This window comes from Balearica regulorum, chromosome 14 (assembly GCF_011004875.1).
Source record: "Balearica regulorum gibbericeps isolate bBalReg1 chromosome 14, bBalReg1.pri, whole genome shotgun sequence".
In the NCBI taxonomy this organism is placed as follows: domain Eukaryota; kingdom Metazoa; phylum Chordata; class Aves; order Gruiformes; family Gruidae; genus Balearica; species Balearica regulorum.
Genome location: NC_046197.1, coordinates 2476572 through 2501315, shown reverse-complemented (window position 1 = coordinate 2501315; position 24744 = coordinate 2476572). Strand labels below are relative to the sequence as shown.

General features: G+C 47.5%; 1 protein-coding gene across 4 annotated transcripts in view; it reads right to left on the bottom strand.

The window, feature by feature from the left end:
• SIL1 (SIL1 nucleotide exchange factor) overlaps positions 1–24744 on the bottom strand; it is a 97091-nt gene that overhangs the window by 27951 nt on the left and 44396 nt on the right. For 3 of the 4 annotated variants that reach the window (XM_075766263.1, XM_075766264.1, XM_075766265.1), the window contains 4 exons: positions 16680–16800; positions 15347–15443; positions 12215–12406; positions 7303–7424 (listed from right to left, as the gene is read on the bottom strand). In XM_075766263.1, coding sequence (XP_075622378.1) covers positions 7303–7424; positions 12215–12406; positions 15347–15443; positions 16680–16800 — 532 coding nt within the window. The remainder of the gene's footprint in view (positions 1–7302; positions 7425–12214; positions 12407–15346; positions 15444–16679; positions 16801–24744) is intronic. The other variant, XM_075766266.1, reaches the window with a different exon arrangement.

Genomic DNA, 24744 nt, shown 5'->3' with positions numbered 1-24744 from the left:
AGACGTCTTCTGGCCACAGACTGCTGCCCTGGCTGGCAGGGCTCAGAGGTCTGCGGCTTCTTAGACAGCCAAGCTGGTGAGTCATCCCCTTCCAAAACATGCCAGGCAGCTCCAAGGGTCTCTGATGGACATCTCCTTTTAAGCAGAAATAGGATCATCTAAAATAGAGATCAAAATCCAGCTCACGAGAAGACAGAATATCAGCACCTAAGGGAAGAGCAAGTAGCCAACAGTGATGATGAGTTTCTTCAGAAAGAGATTATTTCCAGTAAGCTGCTGTTTTCTCTCTCCACAGAACATCACCCCGTTCAAACATTTGGAGAGCCTTGAAGGGGCTGAGGTTGACAGCAATCTGGTGGAAGACCTGAGGAACTGTCTTCACAGATGAATAAGCAACTCCTTCAATGAATATTAAAGCACATAAATAGACAGATGAGGAAAAACTTAGCAAAACAGTGTACCAGGAGAACAGGTAGGCCAGAAGATGCCAACCTGGGAACAAGGTCACTTGCTGGGACATGATCTGTCCTCAGTCAGGACCGGCAAGGGCCAGTCTGCTGGCTTGTGTTATTTTGCCTTGTATGCAAGCTGGGGGTCCAGCAGCTCTCGCCTTCCTCTCCTTGGCACAAGGGGGAGAGTAGGGGAAGAACAGAGGGCCAGTGAGTAAATATGGCTAAATCCAGAAGAGAGCCGATGACAGCTAAGGGCAGCCCCCCAAGACACCTCCAAAATCCTGATTCTGCCACCACCACTCCCCCACACCCCTGGCTGGATCTGCCTTTGCATGCTCAGTGCGTACAGCCTGCCAGCAATTAAATCCAACAAAAGTCGCAATCAGGAAAGGGGTAGGAGGGTGCACACAGAGGACCTACAGAGGAAGAGATGGGATCTAGATCCTCCTATACCAGCTCAGACAATAGCCGTAATGGGTCAGTTCTGTCCACCCCAAACCCTGCTGGGAGCAGGTACGTAATTGAGGCTGGATCCTGCATTTCCTGCTCTCATTGTTCGTCTTCCTCCCATTCTTCGCTGCTTTGTTCTATTCAATGCACTTTTTCAACCTTCCTTCTGAAACACATTAACAACGAGCTGCTACAGCCTCCTGTACACCGTGATTAAAGAGCAGACGCAGATGCCTCTTCTTTGTGGAGCATTTTGCACCTATTACTCGGAGGGAATGCGGAGAACACGCGACACGAGAAAGTCACAGCAGGTCAGGAAAATAACGTAGGTGTTAGGTAAGAAATCTTTGAAGTTTGTGAAGCCATTAGCTGAGTGCACAGGCTGTAGTCAAAAGGATAAACAGAGAACATGGATGATGAATAAATAGTGGCCAAAGAGACAGAGGAATACACGTTGTGTCCAGCAACGAAACCAGGTCTGCACTGAGAAACAGCAAGTCTGGGCTGTTATTTTTTGCAGAAAGTGATTAGGTAACCAGTCCAAATGCATATTTTAAATGGAAACCACCACAATAACTCAAATGCTTTAGCAGAGAGCATTTACTAAACGAGAAGAGACAGAAACAATGTGTTTTATATAATGCATGAACTGGCTGCGATGAGTTTTTTCCTGCAGGTTGTGTCACCAAGCTCCCTGTTAAAGAGAGGGTGCTGCCGAGCACCACCGGAGTGGCTTCCCGGCATTCCCAACCCCTGCCACGGCCCTTCTGCGGCGCCGTGTTTTCAGGGCAGGCCACCTCACGCAGGTCTTAGAACAGCGAGCAGCAGGCAAGACTGGCAAGACCCCGCTCGGCTCTGGGAGCACTCATCTCCGTGTGAAGGACACGTGAGGAAGAGACCAGATGCATCGTCGAGGCTGAGCCCCGTGATAACCGATAAAATGCAGCGGTACTCACTGCTGGGAGGGAATCGTGTGGGTTTGCTCACTGCTGAAGTGTGACGTGAGGCCAAACATTCTCATTTCAGCAATCTGCACCTTCATCGCTTAACACCTTCATCCTCCCCTTTCGCACCGCCAGACCAACCCAGACCCCCTGGGTGGGGTAACTCACTCCAGAATTCCTACGCTTTACAGAGGTGACAACATCCTCAGCCTAAAACCAGTCCCACAGGGTTAGGCTAAGCCGTCCATCCCACCCTGCCAACTCTCCAGCGGTTGCAGGCACCGGAGGTAAACATACCTGGCACGGGACGAGCACCCTCCCCTCGGCCGCTGCACCCTGCCAGCTCCCAGAAACCAGCATTTCCCCAGCATTTAAATTACCAAAGCATTTATGAAAACAAACCCAGGAGCAAACCTTGGATTCTAGATTTTTCTCACGGGGTCTGCTCTCTTGTCTTCCTGAGAGCACAAGGATGGCGGTTTACTATTTAATTGTTACTTACACTTTGTTAGGTTTCAGACGCTGAAAAATGTTTAGGGATTTATTCTTCTGTGTAATTAACCATAATGATGAAACACAGTTTTATACCGCACTGCAGTTTTTGTTAAGGTTATTCATAATGGGGAAAGGCTAAATAGGTTGAGTTCATTATCGTTACAGAAAAAAATTGAGGTGACCCAATCAAATTAATTTGAAATTAAGTGCAGTGAGGCTGATAACTCCACACAAGTCAGGAGTTCAAATAAAAATAGAAGAGACATTCTACAAAGCAAGAAATTACAAGAGGAAGGGGAGTTGATCTGGAATTACTGCGTCTGGGAGGTGGCAAACACACGACGCTGGCAAACAGGACCACTGAGAAAACCACTGAAAATGGATAAAGAGGCAAAGACTGTAAGACGTAAAAGGAGAAGCCAAAGGAGGAAGGGACGAACATGAAGATGGATTTGAAATAAATGGGTAGGGACAGTGCTTATTAAGCTAACTAGATTTATTCCTCTGCCCAGAAATTCTTATGTCCTTACAAGACAGCATTGAAGCAAGGTCTTTAATTTTACTTTTCCTGGGTTTATTGCTTGGCCCTTAATGTTATTTAACAGCAGCGAGCGTCAACCAGTTTCACTGTGAAGCTGGACTTAATGCAGAATCGTTTCATCTGGTGGAGGCTTTCTCCTCTTGACAAAGACATCCTGAAGAAGCTGGTGCTTCCGACAGAACATGGAAGTTGCGAATCTTAGGAGAATGGACACTGCCGAAATACCGATGGATGGAGCTGGGATAGGGAGACAGCATTCCCCCAGGAAGCAGGAAGAATGCTGATGGGATGTTCGTGATGTATGCTGTCATAGTTTAAGGGTTTAATCTCAAAGGAAATGGTTAAGATAAGCAATACCCTGATGCGAGCCATCTCTAGGAAACTATTGAGTGCTGCTGCGAGATGATGCTCCAGTTATTAGCTGCGATGAGTTTACTCCCAAGTCTTTACCAAGTTCTATACCATTTGTTTTCTCCCTCAGGGCCAAAGCAAGGAAGAGCGAGATCCCAGCAGCGCCAGGCTCGATGGAAGAGGCTGTGCTGGGGACTGCCAGGTAGGACACACGGCAAACGCGAGCTGGGACCATCAGATTGAGATCCTGTCCCCAGCTACCCAGTTTGAACCGCACGTGGGTTTTTAAAGGACTGGCCAAAACGCCCCAAATCTCTCAATGCAGCTGCACAAGCGACTTTTCTCCTGGCTCCCCACTTTGGCCATGCCGAAATCTCACCTTTTGAGCTTTCTGCCCTCTCCTCATGAAATGCAAACTGCTTCGCTTCACCTTGAAGGTCCCATGGCCTAGCTTCTCTCCATCCTCACCTCCAATTCACCCCTAAGCGTACAGGGAGCATTTGGGATAAAACTTCAAGAATGCATTCAATATAAATTATTATTCCCCTTCTAAACGGATTAAGAAAATCCTTTTATTACAAAATATTAAAATGTTCAAATTATTGGTGTGGAAAAACGTTTCCTGGAGGTAAAGTTTTTAAAAATTGAGGTTTTAATCACAAGCATAATCCTTTCTGGCTAACGTTTCCAGTCTTGTGAAACATCTAGATACAAAATGCGCAGAGGCCTGGCTGTGCTATGAACAAAGGAAGATGCTGCCTGTAAATAGCTTAGAGGACATCAGAAGACACTTCTCTCATCAGCAATCTTTTTTAGCTTAATATAGCTCCTCTTTGCATAAAACATTGACATTTTTGCAATGTTTGGACCCAATGGCGCGAAAGCTGATTGTCATCCGAAGATACTAGAGTGTACCTTCAAAAATATGCAAGAACATTTTACAGACAGTAGTTTTACTTGCCTCCAAAATGCTGTATCTTAATATTTCATACTTATATATATTTAAATGTTAGTACCACTGGATAAATGCTAACATGCTTTTATGCTAATGCAATCACTGAAAAATCCAGATAATGTTGTGTATTGGCATACAGTGTTAGTGAATTATGGATACCTAAATGTACAATCCCACATGCCTAGCAATTATTTTTGTTAGTGCATTTAACTTTTATTTGCAATCAGAGCACTTGAGGATTGTTCAAATGAAGTTTACTTTTGCAAACTGCTGAATGGAAAACATTTTGTTAAAGGTTTAAAAACAGTAAGACTGTGATGAGGTTGCAGAGTTGCAATAAGGGCACCGCTCCGAAAACTCGACCAGATGGAACGATGTTTGATTTGGTCACAGACTCAGCGATTAAAAGCCAAATGCCTAAAATGAAGGACATCTAAGAGAGACAAGAGATGAAAACTTGATTTCTTCCGTATCAGGTCACCCTCTTGCACGGCAGAGGCTCACAGACAGAGCCAGATGGATGCCGGGAGGAGAGCATCCATCCAGGCAGCACCCTGGCGCCCTTTGCCTTGAGGACCAAACTCTCCCGTGCTAAGGCCGCTTTTCAAGTCCGGTTTAAGCCCGATACACAGAAGTGATATCAGGAGGGAGAAATCCTGAACTGCCACTGCCATGCCTTCTCCTGCCTTCACTGATCCAACGTCTTGGCCAGCCCGTTGGCTCAATTTGCTGATCCACTTGAAAACCCATTTATCCCACGTTGGTTTTCAAGCACATCTCAGGTCTCTGAGCCAGGTCCCAGCCGGACTGCATGCAGGCAAGACCTGGGTGAGGCAGCTGGTTGCTCCATCCCTTACCTGCCTCACTATCTGATCAGAGTTAAAGACAACACAGATCCAGAGAAGACCTGGGTATTTTTAAGAGTTGAACAGTTCTGGATGTGACCCAAGCACGTCTGAGATTGCTCAGTGTCCAGTGGCTTTCTCCTGCATAAACCAACTTGCCTACAGACAATGCCAAACTCCCTCTTCCAGGTTCAGCCATGCCAGGAGTTAACGACCTCATGGGCTGGGCTGAGGAGCTGCCATCATCATGCCTTGATTTTCTTCTGGTAAGGTTTGCCTGGCTTGAAACCGCTGGCCTGAGCCAACCTGGCTGAAGAGACCTGGGAGGTGGCCACAGGCCCATTGGTGAGCAGCAGACCATTGCTTCCTGCCCCGGGCACACAAGTACAGATCGGATCACATCCCTACAGCCCAGCGGGCCGTGGCACCTCTGGGCATTTACTGGAAAGTCCTACCACTTGAGACTCCTAGGAACAACCATGAGTGAAGGAAATAAAGAACAACCCCTCAGAAAATGCTTAACGTGAAGTACTTGAAATGCCCCCGGCAGTTTAAATGGAGCACGGAGTAAGCTCAGAAAATGTATGAACAAACAAATTAAGCAGATAGCACAAAGCAGACGAGTTGGCATGTAGGTGCCTATTGAGAAAGCTTAAGCACAGCAAGGGGAAAAAAGCAGACCCAAAAACCAGGCATAATATTCCTCACATTTTGGAACTGAGCTCTCTGACAATACATCATCCAAGCCACTCAAAATTACCATCTGTCAGAACGTCCTTTAAAGAAAAAAGGTCTAAAAGTTTCCAAAGTGGCATTTTAATATCATCACATTAGAAAAGAGATTGCTTCTGTCCAAAGAAAGGCATTTGCAATTAAGTGAGGAATACTACACAAAAGCACTAGTTTTGTGGCCACTGCTACACGCTCGTATCATGAGACAATGAATTTCTTGAGTCTTGATCATGTCACATTAGCCAAATCAGGAAAGAAGTGACTTAATAGCCCCCATCATTTCACAAGTTACCTGCAAATGTTTCCAGAGCCTCTGCATGACTTTCTGTTTATGAAACATAAAATTAAGAGTCTACATGCTATTAAAGAACCTAAGGAAACAATTACAGTATGTTTCAAACATTAAGATACACCAGAATATGAAAAGCGGGTCTGTGTTTCTGATGTGAAAGAGTGTATTTATTGTGATAAGTCAAGCTCTGTTTCGGACTATAAGCTGAGTATTTTCCTGGTGTAAATCTGGATACCTGCTGCTGTCCATGAGGCCACATTACTTCACACATGCTGAGGACCAACTGCATCGTATACAAGATTGCAAAAGAAATGCAGGTTTGTAGACTACATATTAGTCTAAGTGATAAATAATTTATAATGGAGGAGAAGGTGACCGTATAGAAATATGCAGATGTAATAGTCCTGACTTTCAATCTTCACTCTGCACTTCTGACCTTGAAGTTTGGGTTCATCCAACGCATTTCTAAAGCCTCTGCACCTGTGAATGCACAACACACACACCACAAAGCCCCCAAACACATAAAACAAAAAAGGCACCAATAAACCCCGCTGAGCCTACAGGGTACCACCTGCAGCACGACGCGCTATCTGCCCTAGCACGAGGCCGACTGGGCTCCTTCGGGCAACAGCCGCCTTCCAGTCAACCACAATCTTCACACCAGTCTCTTCTTGATTCAGCCTGTTGACCCCGTTCCTAACCCCGTGTCTAATCGACACCCCTTTGGTGTCAGAGGCACATCTCTGTAGGGCTAAAAAACTGCCACCAAAGACCGCAGGAGTTGCTGTATTTCTGAATTCAGCATCTCACTATCCTAAAGTGGCCTAGGAGGCAGGAATCGGAGGCAGAAAGGTGCTCCCTGGGGTGTTCCTAACCACACCGTCCTCCAGATCTTGCCCCGGAGAGGGCTGCCAAGGGGAGAGGCGGGGAGGCAGAATTATTCCCCTCAGGCTCTGCAAAAACAATGACCCCAGGGATATCCAGAAACAATCATAGCTTCCACACTGAATTACTTCTGGCTAAGTCTAACGAGCAGGGTGAGGACACAATGAGAAGATAGCCAGGGTCAAGTGGTGCTGCAAGAAAAGGGCTAGGCAGGGGAGAAGACAATTTGGTGTGTTGCAGGATGAGAGCAGCTTTCAGCTCCCGCTATTAGAAATAAGTCAAGAGAGCTGAAAGGAAGCACAGAGCCTGTCTGGTCTCCCAAGGTTTTCACCCTCGCAGGCTGGGAGGGAAAGAGCTCACCTGGACAGCGCGGATCCCAGGACGAAGGCAGCATGCTCCTTCAGCACGGCCTCGGTGCTGTTCAGCCCGTCGATCACAAGCTGGAGTCCACCCATGGAGAGGAAGTCCTTCGCATTGTCCACCTGGGAGAGAGGAGGTCCCCATCAGTACAAACCCCCCAGCCAGATTCCACTCAACAACTCTCTGAGAACGCCTTGCTTCAGAAAGCACAGTCATCTCTTCCCTCCCAATCTAACCACCGCTGAGTTTTAAAAGCAATTAAAAATTAAGAGGGAACGACTGTGGCTTGAATTTCGTACAACACTGTCTGTGAGCAGAGGATGTCATGGTTGCAGAAGCACAGTTTACTCACAGGTGGCTATTATGACACACAGAAGGCACCACTGAAAACTCAAATATTTGATTAGCTCCCAAAACTATTCTTGACACATAGTTTGGTAATTCAGGTGATGTCAAAAATTCAGTAAATCCGATGATGTCAAAAAACCCCCAGTTCTTTGCTCTCTCACCTGAGTAGGCTATTACTGGGAAGCCAGGGAATTGTATGTTTTGCAAATGCAACTAATTAATTGATGCTCTAATTGTAGCACCAGGAGTTAGGGACGTTTAAGAGCCTGTCAACAGCAACGGTACACGGGCAGCATCCCCTCTGCTCAAAGCGAGGAGAATGGGCAGGTCTGGGCGTTTTTCATGAGTTACCTTCAACAACTTCATGCAGACGTGAAAAGAAAAGGCCAGCCCGTGCTTGGAAGGGTCAGCCAGGAGCCTTCCCTCGGAACGGCCTGAGCAATGATTTTTCTAAACCAGACAATATTGGACTAACTGCCGGTAGGGAAAAGTTTAAACCTTAGTGGGGATTCATCAGTGTTTGACTTTAACCAGACCTGGGGCTAACCAGGCACAAATCACAGTGGGCATCTGTTCTCCGAGCCGAGATTAGAAAAGGGCTCCGAGTGGCTGGCAAACAAAATATAGAGAAACAGCACAAAGTGCTTCAAGTACAAAATTCAGTCCAAAGTCAAATCGACGCATTTTGGTTTTCAAGGATTTTTTTTTTTTTTTTTTTGCAGTTTAAAAGGGAATCTGATGAATGCTTAGAATTGCGTGCGCAAAAAAATGGAGTTTAGAATTTCAACATTTCTCCTCCCTGAAAGAGAAGGAGACAACAGCTTACGGTGGCGGATGGAAATAGAACATAAAAACAAGTTATTAACCCTGCAAACCGACCTCCCCAGCTTCAGTGAGCAGACCCCACCAATGGGGTGGGACGGGGCAAACACTGCAAGGCACCGCGCTCCAGCTTGAACGCTCTTTTAGTTGACAGTGACTTCATGCTTAGTGTTATATTTATCTCAACCGTGTACCTTCACCAAAAGTGGCCACAAGATGGATATTTTAGGTACCCAAGAGAATGAAGGAGCTATTTAACTTTATATCCTGCAGGTATGCCTTTACCAAAGCAGGACCTGGGGAGCTACAGCTCGTCTCTTCTCCCCAGTGGGACAATACCCACCACTTGCTGTCCCTCTGCAAAGCTGGCAACAGAAAGCAGATCTCTGCAGGTCTGCTGGGGCTGATTCAGGATCTGCAGCAGCTTTTGTATCCTTTCAGATCCTATTCTTTTAGCTGTCCCTATAAACTGGACCTGCCAGACCTCTTACTTTTCTGCAGGCTCATCTTTGCCTACAAAGAAATCTATGCAGCAACCCAATTTCAGCTACCAGTGGGTCCTTTTATTGCTCAGCCTCTGTAAAAAACTCTGAGGCTGTTTTAACACTGGCGTTAAACCTTGACTTCTGCTCGAGAGGGAATGCATGGACAGGCAGAAGTTTGCATCCAGCATCAGTTGTGGTAAAACCAACCATCACTGTAACCATCAGCACCGGAGTCCTTCAGGCCAGCCCCAGCATCAGGGAGACACCTCAACCACAATATATAAGTTGTGCTGTAAAGCTTATTTTGAAGGTTGGTTTTGGTTTTGGTTTTTTTTTTAACTGGCGTCTGCTGTGAGAGCTCTCCTTCCCTCACTCACCATTTTAAAACCAACAAACCCCCCAAACTCCACAACTTGAAGGTATTAACCTCTCTGGGGAGCGGAGGATGCTGTGAGGCAGCAGCTCGTGCCTCGCTTCAGCCCACTGAAATCGGCACAGAAGAAAGCCAAAGATCAAAAGAGCTCTTGAGTAAAGTACACATGCGAAGTGGGTGAGGAGAGGGATGGGAGAAGAGCAACTATGACAGTAGTTATTCAGGAAGCAGCTTTGAATCAGAGGAGAAAGAAAACAGGGAGGGAAGGCAAGAGAGAAAATGTTAGAAAAGGAGAGGAAGGAAAAGCAGGATGTCAACCGTATGCAACGGAGAGGAAATTAGCAGTGAGAAATGGTGTAGCATGTCAGAGGAGGGGAGAGAGAACGATAAGGAGAGTAAATAATTGAGAGAAAGAGCCTGCAACGCATGAGAACAGGTCTTGGCTCTGCACATTGCTGTGCAAGCACCATGAATTCTGTTTATAAATGAGTTATGCTCTGGCCTATTCACATTTGCATTTGGTTTTTATGCGTTACAGATAACCTAGCAAGCCAAACCTTCCTGCTCTTTCTCCAAGATGGGTTCCCAAACACGCCAAGTTGAATCCTGACTGATGAGAAGCAAAGCAGAGCTGGCAATCAAAAGCTGAGCAAACACAGAACCCTTGGGCTGACTCTCCAAGAGCAGGGAAGGGATTTCTCCTCCGGCTTGGCACCGGCCGCAGCTTCCCCTCCGCTCCCTCGCGGCGAGCTCGGAGGCACGCGCTGCTTCACATCCCAGTGCTCCAGGATGCTCGTGACCATGCCATGGAGCAGAGAGCATCCTTTGCTTGCAAAACCCGCAAGGCACAGCATTTTCCACTCGACAGGGCATTTTGTGCCCCGGAGCCAGCAGCAGGACGGCCGGGAGCTGAACAATTATCAAAAGCCGTGGCACGTCACCACTCAGATGGACACTGGGGGAAGAGGGAGCAGCAGAGCCATCACTGGTCCCACACGTGGGTGCACGCTTTCCTGGGCCCCCCACACCTGCAGGTTCTCCATCCTCCAGCCACGGCTGTGGCTCGCTGCAGAGGACTCCTGACAAGTTCAGCCCTTTCAGGGTTATGCGGCACAAGCGTATTTGGCTGCTATTCAGTAATTACATTAAGCCAGTGCTGCTACAGTCAGTACCAAGCAGAGATAATACTCTGGACGCATTCAACTGGCTGGAAGAAGAAAGAGGAGGAAAAGCCATGCTGGCTTAGAGACAAGTCATATTTCTTATCAGCTTCCTGCCTGATGAGAAGGTGCTGCCCAGCCATCTGCCCCGACAGCGCGGGCACAGAGCAACGTTGTGATGGATGCACAAAGGAGCCCTCTGTGCTCCCTGCCAGCCTCCCTGCCGTTTCCCCCTTTCTGACCCCTTTGATGCTGGATGTGGTTCCCTTTGATGCTCCAGTCCCCACACAGGGAGCGGGGACCGCTTCCCTGCTCCTCTCGCCTTTCTGAAATTGTTTGCCCCATCCCGTGCTGCAAGCAGGCGGGATTTTATACTGGAATAGTCCAGATTGTTATGCTAGAATCCAAAGCATCCCAGGGCGTTTGGGGGTTGCTTTTTAGCATGCTAGCTTGATGCTCTGGCACCCTTAGCCAGACAGAATTAGCCCTGAGTATAAATATGAAGCTCTTTGGGTGCCCATTGTTCACACTTATTCTCTGAGTCAGACAGATGCCGTCAGTGAAACAAAAGCATCGAGAACAAACAGCAAGGAAGCCTCTGCATGCGTATGACAGAGGTTTAATGTGGAAATTCAAGACAAAGAGCCCTGGAAATAACACTTCTATTAGCTGGCACATGGACTCCCTCTCTCAGCAGCACATCCCTTCAGCTACCTTCCCCCAAAACACCACGTTTGGTTTCAAGAAGTGCCGTTCCAGCAAAAGGTCTTGCACTGGCATCTCCCAAGAGCCGTCCCATTCACTCTCTGAAATGATAAAGTCACTGAGAGCGACACCAGAAACTCCCAGTCCGCTCCAGACTCTCCCAATCGCTGGGGAGGGAGAAGTTCAGTCCTCTCTCACGAGCAGAACACAGCCTCGATGCCCAGACGCCCACCCGAGCTGCTGCGGCAGCGTGGGAAGGCACCGAGCACAAGGGAGGAGAGCAGTGTGCCCAGAGCCTGCAACCAACAGGAGGGAACAACTGTGAGCTGAAAGCAGAGCAAGAGAGATCAGAGGGAGTGGGGGAAAAGTGTGAGTGTAAACCTGAGGAAGTGAGATTTCAGGAAATATATTCAATCTCACACCGAGCCGATTAACACGGCTCAGCTGATGCTCAGCAACTTGCCACTTGCCCGAGCCTTCAGTCACTGTCGCCACCAGCCCAGCCATGACAGAGGCTCTACGTGTCCCCTCTGACTCACACCGAGACAAAATACAGGTTTTTGGGTGGTTGTCATCTTCCCTGGTACAAAGACATTCTCTGCGAACGGATGTAAGGGCACCTACCTGCAACCACAGAGGCTTTCCATGGAAGGAGTGAGAAAATAATTGTTTTCTTAGCAGCCACCACTCTATTTACCCAAAAACGGCAGATAAAACCCCATTTTGTAGTATTAAGCATATAAAAGAAGAAAAAGAGAGGGCAAGAAAAAAAAGCCTGAGAATAGACAACAAATCAGGCAACACTAACCCCTAGGAAACTGCTCGCTACTGGCATGAGCAATGATTTATTCAATCTTGGATATAAAATAAGCCTGCAATAGCCTGCTGTCTGTTATTGTCCCAGGATTATGATAATTAAGCAATTTGTATTACCTGATACCGATAAGAAAAATAAAACCAGGTTTATGACACCGTATCCCCTGGATTTTACACGGTAGTTACTAATGCATTTTTGTTACCTGGTGAACATAATATTCAAGATCATAAAGCGCCGCTACTTTTTCATCCAGCGTGGAGGCAGAGCTGTTGAATTTGCTGATTAATTTAACCATAATTTCATAATCTGTTTCCATCTTCACATTCAGCTTTTCAAACTCCTCCTTCAGCTGCTCTATGGGCCGGAACTTCTTCCTCACCTCTTCCTCGTGGGCCTTGAAAGCAGGAAGAGGAAACCAGATATGAAGGCAGGTGATAAAGAAAACCAAGAAAGACGTAGAAGAAACCCCAGCCCAAATTTACAAGGGGAATCTGGCTGCCTATGCAAACGGATTTACTGCTGTGCATCAGAGATGCAGAGGCAGCGTTGGAGGGTCCTGAGAACCCCAGGAACCCAGTTATCTGTGAGATACTTCCCTTGGGTACCAGCGAGCACTTCCCAAGCCTGTACCTAGAGCTTTGTACACCATTTCTACATCCTACACACTTTCCAAAACAACATCAAGCCCAGAGGCAGGCAGCCCTGCTGTCCTCCGTTGGCCTGCAAGTGGATGTTCTCAAGACCTGACTGCGAAAAGCCCTGAGCAACCTCCCTGATCTCACAGCTTGGAGCCGGAGACAGGGCTGGAGACCTCCAGAGGTCCCGTCCGGCCTCAACCGCTCAGTGACACCGTGCCAGTGACATCACGGAGATGTCCTTGGATGTGTACGAAGAAGCTTTCATCGTCCCAATCGCTTAACGCGTTTCAGGATGGCTTTATTTCTCAGAAAAATGTATGCACTCGCTGTTGGGGACAGAAGCTGTCAGGAAGGAAGGCGGGAGGAGCAGCTGTGAGATGGGGACAGCTGAAGCGCCATGCCATGGGGCTTGGCCAGGAGATAGCTCGTCCTGCAGCACGGCTTGTCTCCCTCGTGCAAACACAACCCCAAGGGCTGTGACGAACCAAGAGAGCTGCGGAAAGGCATGCGGTGAGAAGGAAAGGGCTCCGCCAGAGATCTAAGTGAGCCCCAGAGCTGGCAGGAACCAATTCTCCAGCATCAGCACTGGTGGCACTGGGACAGGCGGGGACAGAGCCTGCTGCTGCAGGGGACGGAGGAAGCAGAGAGGTGAGACAGGAGATGGGCTGCCCCAAGAGCACGAGAAAGCAAGAAAGTCCCTTTTGAAAGGGATTCTGTCACAAACGCAAATACCAAAAGATGTTTTTACATAGGAGTGACCCCCAACTAGAGGGTTTGCACGTGCTGCGTTCCCCTCTGTGAGCACTGCCCCGCTCCCCCGCATGCGAACAGAAGCGAGGGCTGGAGCCGTTGGGAGAAAAGAAAAAGAAAAAAAAAAAAAAAGAGTGATGGAAGTGAAAGCACTGTCAATCTAATGGCAGCCGTACAATCGGCGCTAACGACTACTAGCCTAATTACTATAGATACCATGGGTAACACAGAACGCCATCCCCACCCCAACCGCACAGAACTGCTTTTGCAAGAGCATAGATGGGAACACGCTTGGTGTAACTCAATTTACTTTGACACAGTTACTTCAAGGATGAATTTGCTCCCTGCAGGAGTGATTTTAAATGGAGTACTTTAGGTCCATTAGACGTAGCTGGTTTTAGCCCAGTTGCTGGGACAATAGCTATTCTAACAGGGTTTTTTAAAATATGGCTTATTTTCACATAATAGAGTATCACTAATTTTTGCATTTAAATGACACTCATTTCAAGAAGTCCTGCTATCAGTAATGCTGGCTGCTACATAAATAATCTTATAGAAAACGAAATAATGCCCTCATGCCAGATAGGAGGAAAAAAAAGATTTTCTGCGACTCCAAGACTTCAGAGCCTTGACTCCTACTTCAGTTTTCCTTCAACTGAGACAACATCAAGGCAGCAGGAGGAGGCACGGCCCGAGGAAATACGGTTGAGTGGAAGAGGGGAAAATACCACCCTGCTGGTGTCATGCCAGTGGCTGGGGACCAGCTCCACGCCTGGAGAGAGCTGAAAGCAGCACTTAAATTCTATTTTACTTTGGATTGTGGACTATTTGTAACTAAATGGGAAACTTACAGTTTATACAAGGAAACTTTAGCCTAGGCTTCACCACACCCATTTGGTTTTTACTACTCAGGGCATGAGATTAGAAACCCAAACCATGAGATCACTTCTGGATCCAGCTGTGCCAGTGGCAGGGGATGCTATGTCCAGCGGTTTGTCACCATCACCAAAGCCAGAACAGAAGCACCTCAGCTGCCCAACACTTTTTGTTCTCCCTCACGCCCAGGAGGATAGCGAACGGCAAAGTAACTGCTTTTACAAATACCGTCACCCTGCAAACCATTCCAGTTTGGGGGTCTGCGGACATTTTTGTGAACCAAGTGGCAGCTGAACAAATAAATCAAAAAAATGGATAAAAATACCACCCAAACAGTGGAAAGGAAATCAGCCCATGGGTTCACACAAGTGTTTGCAAGTGTCACACATGTTTTTTACATTATGAATTCAGGTGTAATCAGATTGGTATCTCAAAAATTAGGAGAGCAGCATCACACCAGAGAGCTTACTGACCATACCTGCGTTGGGTTTGGGAAAGATCCCATAGCTTCACTTGAGCATTGGAACACCAAGAACGGCGGTAAAAAATTCGGTGTTTGGATGGGTGCCGAGGACAGTTAAGTGGATACCGTGTACCTGGTTTGCTAGTTCAGACCCCACGCCAGTAAAGACCAGAAAGCAGCAGCATCTGACGGCTGATCCACCACTAACCTGCTGATCCCAGCCCACTCCATCACCGCAGCCCCTCTCCCCAGACAGCCCACAGGATAATTATTACCGAGAAACACCCTGAACTGTGAGAATATACGTAAGTACTTATAAGCAGCTTGCAACACAAGGTTTTTAAGTTTGAAATGAATAAAATGGACCTGAACAAAAAGTTTTCCATTTTTACAGAAAACCCAGGATTAGTACAGAAAGGGGTGAGAGTTTCCCAGGGAACTGTATTGCTAACAGGCCAGCAAAGGTCTTTTAGGTCCATATTCACCAGAAGATTAATCGGCACAGAATTTTCTCAAGCAATTACTTTAACCAGTGTGTTTCTGAGACATGTGAGGTAATGTGTTCACATCTGTGTACTGTGCAATGGTTTAGAAACAGGGAACTCACCTTCCTTTCTGCCTTCTCGGTTTCCTTCATCTTAGCCAACGCTTTTTTGAGCTCCTGGGATGTGAATGAATTTGAGTCAACATCCACCTTGCCCAGCCTTGCGGGGGAAATAAAACATAACGTGTTATGACTGAACAACTGTATCTATAATATTTTCAATGTGATACGCTAGCAATGGATAATGTCAGGAGGAAAGGAACTAAGAGCACTAGGTTTTCATGCATCTCACTTAAAACACACAAAAACCCTCCACGTTCAAGAAAAGATCAGTCCAAGTGCTATATTTTGCGTGTGCTTTGCAGACACCTCAGCCTGACAATCATAAAAGGCTCCATAATCTGCATGTGGACTCAAAATCTCAAGTCCTAACACAATAAAAATAACTGATGAACTTATGCCTCTGAATTTCTTGTAGCAGTACAGAAAAGCAGGAAACGTTTCAGAGAAGCAACAAAAAAGCACCACTCTGCCGCCAAATTACTGCCAAGGACTTGCAAGCTTTAACATGGAGATCTAGAGCTGAAGCGCTGATGATTGTCATACACAAAGTTAGGGCAAGCCCAAGCAGAAATTACACAGAAATGCTAAAAACTACGTTGTGTTGCTCTTTACGGCGATCTCATTGGTTCAGAGGGTGTTTATCTGGGCCACAAACACTCCTGCACAGGAAAAGGGAAAGCCAGCTCTTGAGGCATCATGAAGCTGAAGAGCCTCTCCACGCTCTGAACAGGAGGAACTGGTGGAGCGAGGGAAGCAGTGGTAAATCCCACACGCCTTAGGAAAGAAAGTTTCCCCTAATAACTAAATCTGTCTTTGTTAGGAGGGTGCCAAGCAGAAAAGCAGCAGTGCAACTTTTAAAACACATTTAAAAATGTGGGTACAGGGAAAGCGGTGTGATCTAAGGAGAACGTCGGCAATAACTGATGTGTAAATGAATGCTGCACCCAGTTAAAAACAATGTTATCTGGCTCAGGTCAACACGAAGGCCCTCATGACTGCTCTGATGGTTTAAGCTCTGAACGTGGTTTCAGACAGATTGCTGCAGATGTTTCCAAGGACTAAATGTCATTCAAAGAAGCCACACTGCAAAGTTAGTTTCGGTGTCATGGCATGCGAAGCTGTGAAGGCGTCTCTAAATATGCACTCAGGGCACTTCTACCGCCATCCTGAAGGGATCACGAAGGACAAGGCTCCGCTTTCCAACTGCTGAACTCTTAAACCAGCAATTAAGTCTAGGGAAGAGGCAGCAATTAAGTGCACCAGGGAACCCAGCCTCTAATAAAAGACATGAATCCCTCAGCCCACTCACCCCTGATGCTTTGCATCACTGTACCTTTTTCTTCTTCTCTCTTCTCTCGTGTCACTTCTTCCGTTCTCGCTATCTGGGAGCTTGGCTTCTCTGTCTCCCGTCTGCAGATTTAATCGTACGTGTGACCCTGCAGGAACAGCTTGACCTACAAACAAAGGCCAGATCATTTTAGAGCACGTGCATTGTTTCAGCTTTGAGCACGACGGATGAGCTGAAGGCGCACACCCCTACCCAAAAGATAGGAAAGCCTCGTCCCGCATGGTGAACACGAGCAGGCTCTCTGCCGCCCACTACTCTCCCCTCCAGCAACGCCCCTTTGATCCAAGGGCCATTTTAACCTCACAGAAATGCCACCCTGACCCACCGACCGCGTCCCCGTGCAGCCGGGCCGGCTCTGTGCCGCAGCGGAGCACGGACCCCAGCCCAGCAGAGCACCAGCTCCCTTCTTCCTCCCGCGCCAGTTCCTAAGAGAGCACTAAAACTCCACATCAGGAGCGGATCTGGAGATTGCTGGAGAAAGGGGAATTGGTTGCTGATTGGGGGAGACAGCATAAAATACAGCTGCCAAAGTGAAATCAAAGCACACTGCAGAGTGCAGCCAGGTACGCTGAATATCAAGCATACCAAGGCGAGGCCGTGTTGGTTTGGAAATACTGTATTAAAAGGAATATATGATCACTACTATCTGCCAACAAAAAAAATACAGAATACATTAAGGTTTAGTTTTAAATGCAGGAAAAATGGAAAATGCAAGGCATTTCTTTCTTGGTCACGATTCACCACAAACATCACAGTGGCCTGTCGTTGCACTGAGATGGAGGTGGCAATATTTGGTTGCTTCTTCTTGATGTTGTTGCTGCTGCTTCTTTTAAAGCAAGAACTGTGCCTGCTTAAGAGAGCGAGGTTGCAGCTGAATGAATACAGAGGTCTGCACACAGATGGGCAGACACACAGCTGCTCACGTTCCTCTCTCGATGAGGTTTCCCTATTCAGCCTTTCTTTTATCTGTTTCCTTTTACCTAACAAGACGCCTAGGATAAAATAACACAGCATGCAGGAGACAGGTAGCATCTCCTACCAAAAGGAAGAGAAGACATGGATAATTATTTCATACAATAAATACATGTACTCAAAGACAAAATGCTCTAGTCTAGGGAACGACCAGATTGATCCCTCCCTCTTCAAGACCAAAGAGACATTTCACTGATCAAAGGACCCGGTGCTTCCTACATAAGACTGGGATGTTTGTCACAATTCAGACAAAAACATTTCAAAGCCTAAAGCCATCCAGCAGGTATAAATGCATTTAGAAAAAACAGGAAAATGCATTTTGGAGGATTTCCTATTAGAACAGCTCCTCTTTCTCTCTACCATACCCCATCCATAGGAAGTTGAGTTGGTCGGATATGCGAGGGGACACACATGATTATCTTCCCAGCTTCAACTATGCAAACACAGACTCGATATGCCTCCTCCGCACTTGGCACGCTTTCCACCAACAGACCCAAACCTCCTCCTGCTCCTTTACTTGTGATACGCGGGAGCTTTAATCTGTAGGTCTATCTAGAGGAGCATCTTCCCACTTGGAAAAGCTGAGCTTTGCAGAAATTCGCTGTGATAGTTGAGCTGTCCCCCTCGCAGGCAACACAGCCGGGACATGCCAGTTGAAAAGAAGATTGTAGGATCTCCACGAAAAGGACAACACTGCGTTTCCTCTCTCTGTTTCAGGAGACACTGAGGCAGGGGCCTGCCAGCAAGGGAAAAAAATAATAATTATAAAATGGCATTGTGTGCTGAACACACAGATGCACGAGGACTCTTCCCCCTCCATAAGGAGAAAGCAAGGGGTGAGCTGGATCCTTCCCCTCCCCAAGCCAGCGGCTTTCCTCGCTGGGTCACAAGCGCTGGGACAGCCCAGGTTACAACCACAGCACTCGCTGAAGCAGCTCCTGAATTGTCGGATCCAGGCAGAAAAAAATGTCCTCATTCCAAGAGTACAGACCTCTGTGCGACCAGTCCTCCCAGCTTCTATTTTCAGCGAGCGGTAAATAAAAGAAAACATGAACACCAGTGTTCACAAGCTCACAAACCGAGCGCGATCACATTAAGGAGGTTGCTATTGGAGAAGACACAAACCTTTCCTGCTTCTTCGCACTTTCCTAAACGAGATTTGAGTGAGACCATCCAAACCCCAGAGCAGAAATCTCAGTCCTGATGTATTTAAACAGCTTTCATTGCTACAGGGATTTCTTCTCGCCACTGTGCACAGCAGCGCAGGTTCATGCCACAGCAGGACAAGCATACTGCTTTATTAAATAAACCAAGAAAGACGTCTCTGTTTTCAGCAAAAAGATTGGTGGAGTCACTTAAAATAGTCCAGATGTTTGAGACAGGATGAGGTCTTCGGTCTTGTTTAGTTTGGGGTATTTTGAAGCATTATGTATAAAGTGTGTTTGAGGGTGGCTAAAATTGCTGATTTAAATGAGCGAGCTGGAAATCCTGAATTTGAAACGTGCTTCGATATGTAGCTTCTAGACACTTCCTCTGAAAACAGTTAATACTCTTTGATTTCTATCGAACAACTGGGAGCATGCACCAAAGCGATTCGCATGTAAGCAATTACACAGCTTCACGTGCTGTTGATACAGAATCACACTCTTAATAGCTTTTTTTCCTAGAGGAATTAATTTTGTACTTATTGCTTGTATTAAGTTGCATTTGAGAAATGAAACACAAAAAATATAAAAACAAGTTTACATTTAAGCAATTTTCTGACCTTTTTTTCTCCTTGACACCTTAGAAAAATAAACGATGTCTATCCAAATAGGTATGCGCTGTATGTCGGCGTTACTGAATGAAGTTGATCGGCCTCACTCTCCAGAGATCAAATCCTACAGCCGCTAGATCTCACTCTGTCCTACTCCCTCGCTCCTTTGAAAGGGAAAGAAGAGTTTCCATTCTAATTCTTTTCCCACCTCCGAATCATCTACTGAGGGAATAGAAATAGCTGCGAAACCTCCTTCCTGAACCTGCAGAAAAGGCTATAGCCCTTGGAGGAAGAAGCCAGCAAATTCCTTGCCCCAAAACTGGTTCGTATTCTTCACCGCCTAGAAAACATCTCCTGCTTGGAATTTCTTAAACCACAATTGAATTGATTTGAGTACACGTTACTGCATCAGCTGGGACTGACGGATCCAAGAGGAAGCCATGGGGTTTAAGCAGGTCGCCCAGCGTCTCTGATGGGGACATGCTGCCCATCAGCCCCTCGATCATATAGTCCTTTGCCTCGCAGCCAGAAAGATAGCGTCCAACAGGTAAATACTTCCCGGGGATAACAAACCCTTTGCCACCACGCGTATGACAAGGTATTAGCAGGAATAAACATCAAAGCAGAGCGACAGCTGATCCTGTGGCAGTGTGCTGCTATGACGATGTTATTCCTGTTCTCGATTTAATCCCTTTATCGGCGCCCGCTGCAGCTGCAGAAACATCGGGATGGGCTTTGCTCTCCTGCACGAGCTGGAGCACGACCGCTTTCTGACTTAGACCGCTCTCCGGACAAACCGTCACCATGCCTGGGTGCTGCCACACATCCAAGCATCTGCAGCCTACAAACACGTGGTCTTTTGGAGGTCTTGCCGGTGCATTAGCATTCGTCTTATTTGGATGTGTTCAGTCTGTCCTGAAAGTTGCTTAAAGTGACGCTGAGGAAAAATTTAATTTATAGCCCTATTCTTTTAATCTTGGTCAGCCAGATTTTTTCAGACATCCGTTTATTTCTTCTCGTAATATATTAGATGGAGTAACAGCACCAGAGTCAGCTTCAAGGCAGCAACTCACTTGCAGGGGTTCTGCTGACGTTTATAAACTGATCCTATTTCTTTCTTGTGTTTTATGTTATCAGCTAAACCTGTCGACTTAAATTATTGCCTTGTAACCAAATCACAGTTATCTGTTATTCTGTTATGCGTACATTTCTAAAGCTCTATACCTATATCAAGCTTCGCAGAGGTTGAAAACAAGACGATAAATAAATAAACAAATGGAAAACAGAACACACTTCCACCACACTCACAACTAAGGCACGAATCAAGTGTGTTACATACAGGATACCTAAAAGCTGCTGTGCTGAATATGCATCACGTAGTAATATCCAAGTAACCGCCTCTCTCCTCCTTTTCTAGCCCAAGCAAATGACCAGCCGTGTTTCCTCACTAAATGAGAAAGGTCTCATCCTGCTCAGCCCTGTTCCAGTACATTATTCCAGTTAGTGCTGGCCACAAGTGGGTTTGCATCTCTGCACAGGGACAAGGCTGAGCCCCAGCTCACTTCTCAGCAACAGGCAGGCATTAAAAATAACCAGGGAAGTTTTACATCATACGCAGACATGCAAATCTCATACTAAGATCAGACAATAACTCACTCTGCTCCTGGCAGCTGCTTCCCCATCCCCTACCCACCCCTCCGACGCCCGAGCTGCCACCCCATCACCCTGCCCAGCAAGAGAAGCCCAGGAGGGACATGAGACTCCCCCCTCCAGAAACACCTCCCGGCACCACTTTGTCCCTGATGGCAGAGAAGTCTTCCCCCAGGAAGGCTTCTGCAAACAGAAAAAAGGGTGATCCAGAACCCCTGGTTTCTCCCTAAGTGAGTGTCCTCGTTTGCCATTGAGGAAAAAAATAAAAGCTATTAACAGTGTGAACACAAACCCCAGATAGGAGTCAGTAACCGGCTTTGCAGTTCTCAGAAATCACCTTGGTATCTGAGCAAGCGTCAGATAGCATCTACCTTCCTTTACTCTTTGTTTCTCTCGGCACAGGGAGCGAGGGGAAAGGGACTTTCTTTCTAACACAGGCAACAAAAGAATCTGCGAATCGATACGTGAATGTTCCCAGCAAAACAAACCGGCAATGCTGCAATATTAAAAATAATAAGGCTGCACAAAACTGACAGAGCATCCACAAAAAGTTATCTGATGGCACCGTACCTACTCCTCTAATAAAATAATGATTAAAAAAAACCCCATGAGGAGACAAATCCCAGGAGACAGCAGAGCTCCCCTCTGCCACATCACTGGCACCACCGGCTCCAGGAGCCACCAGTGCCCTGGGTGGGTAAGTGGGAGACGCTGGGGTGTCACGTGCTGGGCGTGCACAGGGGGACACAACCGCCCTGGCACTCACCCAGGCTGGCGGCTCCTGCCGCAGGCTCTGCCTGGGGAGAGGACGGGATTTCACAGGAGCACAGCGCTCTGGCTGCACAAAGATGCCGCCTGTTTCTCGCGCCGAATGCTGGGCTTGGAGGAAAAGAGAGGAACCAGCCGTGCTCTGACTCTGGACTCTCTGGTTAGCACTGCTGAGCAAGGAAGCAGCAACGCCTGGCTTCTTTTTTGCCTTTTTTTTTTCCCCCCATAAGGGTGAGTCATACCACTCCTTGGATTGCTTGTTATTTCAAAACAGAACATTTTTACATACAAAAAGAAGAGAAGATGCATAGAAGACACAGGTCAAGAAGAGATGGATTACTGATGGGAAGAGGAAGCCCAGAGCCTGAATCTCATTTTGCTACTTCCGGCCCCTTTTTCACTCATCTACGGTCTTTTGCCAGTCTTTCTGGCACTCGCCGCTCCTCCCAATTAAGTGCCACCACAAAAGGTCATTAATATGCTATATACCACCTCTTCAGATAGCTGGTGGAGAGGTTTAACAGCATCAGGCCTGGAAGCTGCCCCCCCCCGAAGCCACTCCAGCATCCCCCGGCGTTTCCCACCAGACCTCGCCTGCAGCGCAGGCGGTGAGGAAGCTCAGACCTCTGCGTCCGCATTTCAAGTAGAAACTCCTAGGAGCCTGATGAAATGCTTTACAAAGCCACTTCGTGTGCATCTCCGACTTCCATTAGTTCTGTTTCATCTCTTACTTCTGCTGGGAAACCACAGCTGCCTGTCGAGCGCAGCACATCCTTGGAGAAGCACCGTCCTGGTCACTGCCCAGTGCTCCTGGATTTCGCAGGTCCACACCATCAGCCACAGCAGGGGCTCTAATTACCTACTGTAATTAATTATAGAGAAAACTCTTCTATAATCACTGCATGGTTGCCATGTACAGGAACTGTTCCTTAAGCATGTGCTCGCAGCGTCTGTAGGGGATAAGAAGCTGGATGAACCTCTGATGTGACCCACCACGGCCAGTCCCATCGTGCCACCTCTCCCAGTTGCTGCCTGCCTCGGGGCTGAAGGCAGCCACACCGCTTCTGCTGCAAATGGAAAGTCCTGCTTGGTGTCAGGCTGGTTTTATCACCGTTATTCTGTCTTATCATTGCCCCTCCATATGGACAAAGACCCTGCCGACAAGGATAAAGAGACGTCCTTCCCTTCCTGGGATTACAGAGGAAACCACGAGAGAGAAGTTTTGTCCTTACAGCACAGACAAACGCTCAGACTGCCCTTCTTCTGCCCGCCTGAGCACACAGACAAATACTGAGCAGGAAGGGCCTGATCCCCAGATATTCAGCTCTCAGCAGCAGCTCACACCACTGTCTTCAAGAAATGCCCAAATGGGATGAATTGTTGAGAGACAGAATGAACAGTTAAAAAAAAAACCTCAAAGTCAAGGATGTTTCACGTAAGACACTTTAGCTGGTTAGTTTATCTGACAAATCTTTTATATAATACTCCACACTATGCCAATAAATATCCTGTAATTCGACCTGTCAAAATGGTGATGTCTAAATGACATCTTCTCCCACACCGATTTTGCTCCATGCTGCAGCAGAGCAGGGACAGGAGCCACCCGAAACGCTTTCAAGCTCGCCAAGAGTGAATCTGTGCTCAGTTCCACACCCAGCGCTGCTGCTGGCAGCGAAGCCACCCCCGGGAAAACCCTCAAATCACCGCACTGATACATCCCCACACACAGTGCCACCGTCTCTGCTCCCACAGGCTCCTCCTGTGCCCCAAAGAAGCAGCACTGCTTTCTGCTGGACTTGAACCCTACTCGAACAGGGTGCAGAGAAAGGGCCATTTCCATTCCAGTTCCTTATTTAGCAAGAGAGAAGCGACTTACCGGTGCTTGCTGGGCTACGGTTTTCCTACGGCCAATGCCACAGAGATCACTGCGTGGACTCAGGGCGCTAAGGGCTCCTCACAACCAGGATTACAGGGAGACACGTGCCCACAGGAGACCTTGGGAGAACTTTCTTTCTTGCATCCTATGATTTTTAATGCCAACTGCTTGCTTGCTGCAGTAATAACAATGTCTTTAAACACCATCCATCAGGCCTACAGCTCAAACATTTGTTTATCTGAAAAGGGTTTCAGAGCCACTCTTTTGTCCTAGTGCTGAGAGGTCTTCTCTGTAATTTGTTTCCCTCGGCAGATATAATGAAAACGTTGCTTAAATGACTCCAGAATCAAATCCCTCCTTCCGTGATTTGATCTGCAGCTAGTGGAGAACAAAGCGTCGCAAGGAAGGGGCCTTCCAGTAAGTAATACTTGGTTAGACACGTAAAAGCATTGGTTAAATTTGGACACTCGGTTGGACAACCACTTACAAATGCCAATTTAAACCAATCCAGCGCTCTCCCACAGCACCGGTATTTATGCTCTCTCGATTGATCAGCAAGCGCCGGGGGCCGCGAGCCCAGTTATTCAAACCGGCAGCACCCCGTGAGGACCACGGCTCCTACCGCCTCTTGCCAAACCCACCCGCTGCCTGTGCTTGGCTTCGCCTCCGGCAGAGGCAGGCGAACCCGGCGGTGACAGGCGACGGACCCTGGTTGACGCTGTCGGAAGAGATCCGTTTAACTCACACCTACCACCGCAAGCAGCCAGAAAGATTGTTCTGCACGTAGCCCAGCCTCGTGCAGGGGCACGCACAGAGCTGAGCTAGCTGCCTGCCTAAAAACCCACCCAACCTCGACTCTCTCGTGGTAAGACAACCACCGAGGACGAGAGAGCCGGCTGTCACGTGCAGGGCAGAGCACGTACCCCCTGCGAGGTGTCTGCCACCTTCCGGGATGCTCTGAGATAGTAAGCAATGGAAGCGAAGGCGGATGCTAGCGAGGTGCCTGGGGAGGGAGACTCTTAGGGAAG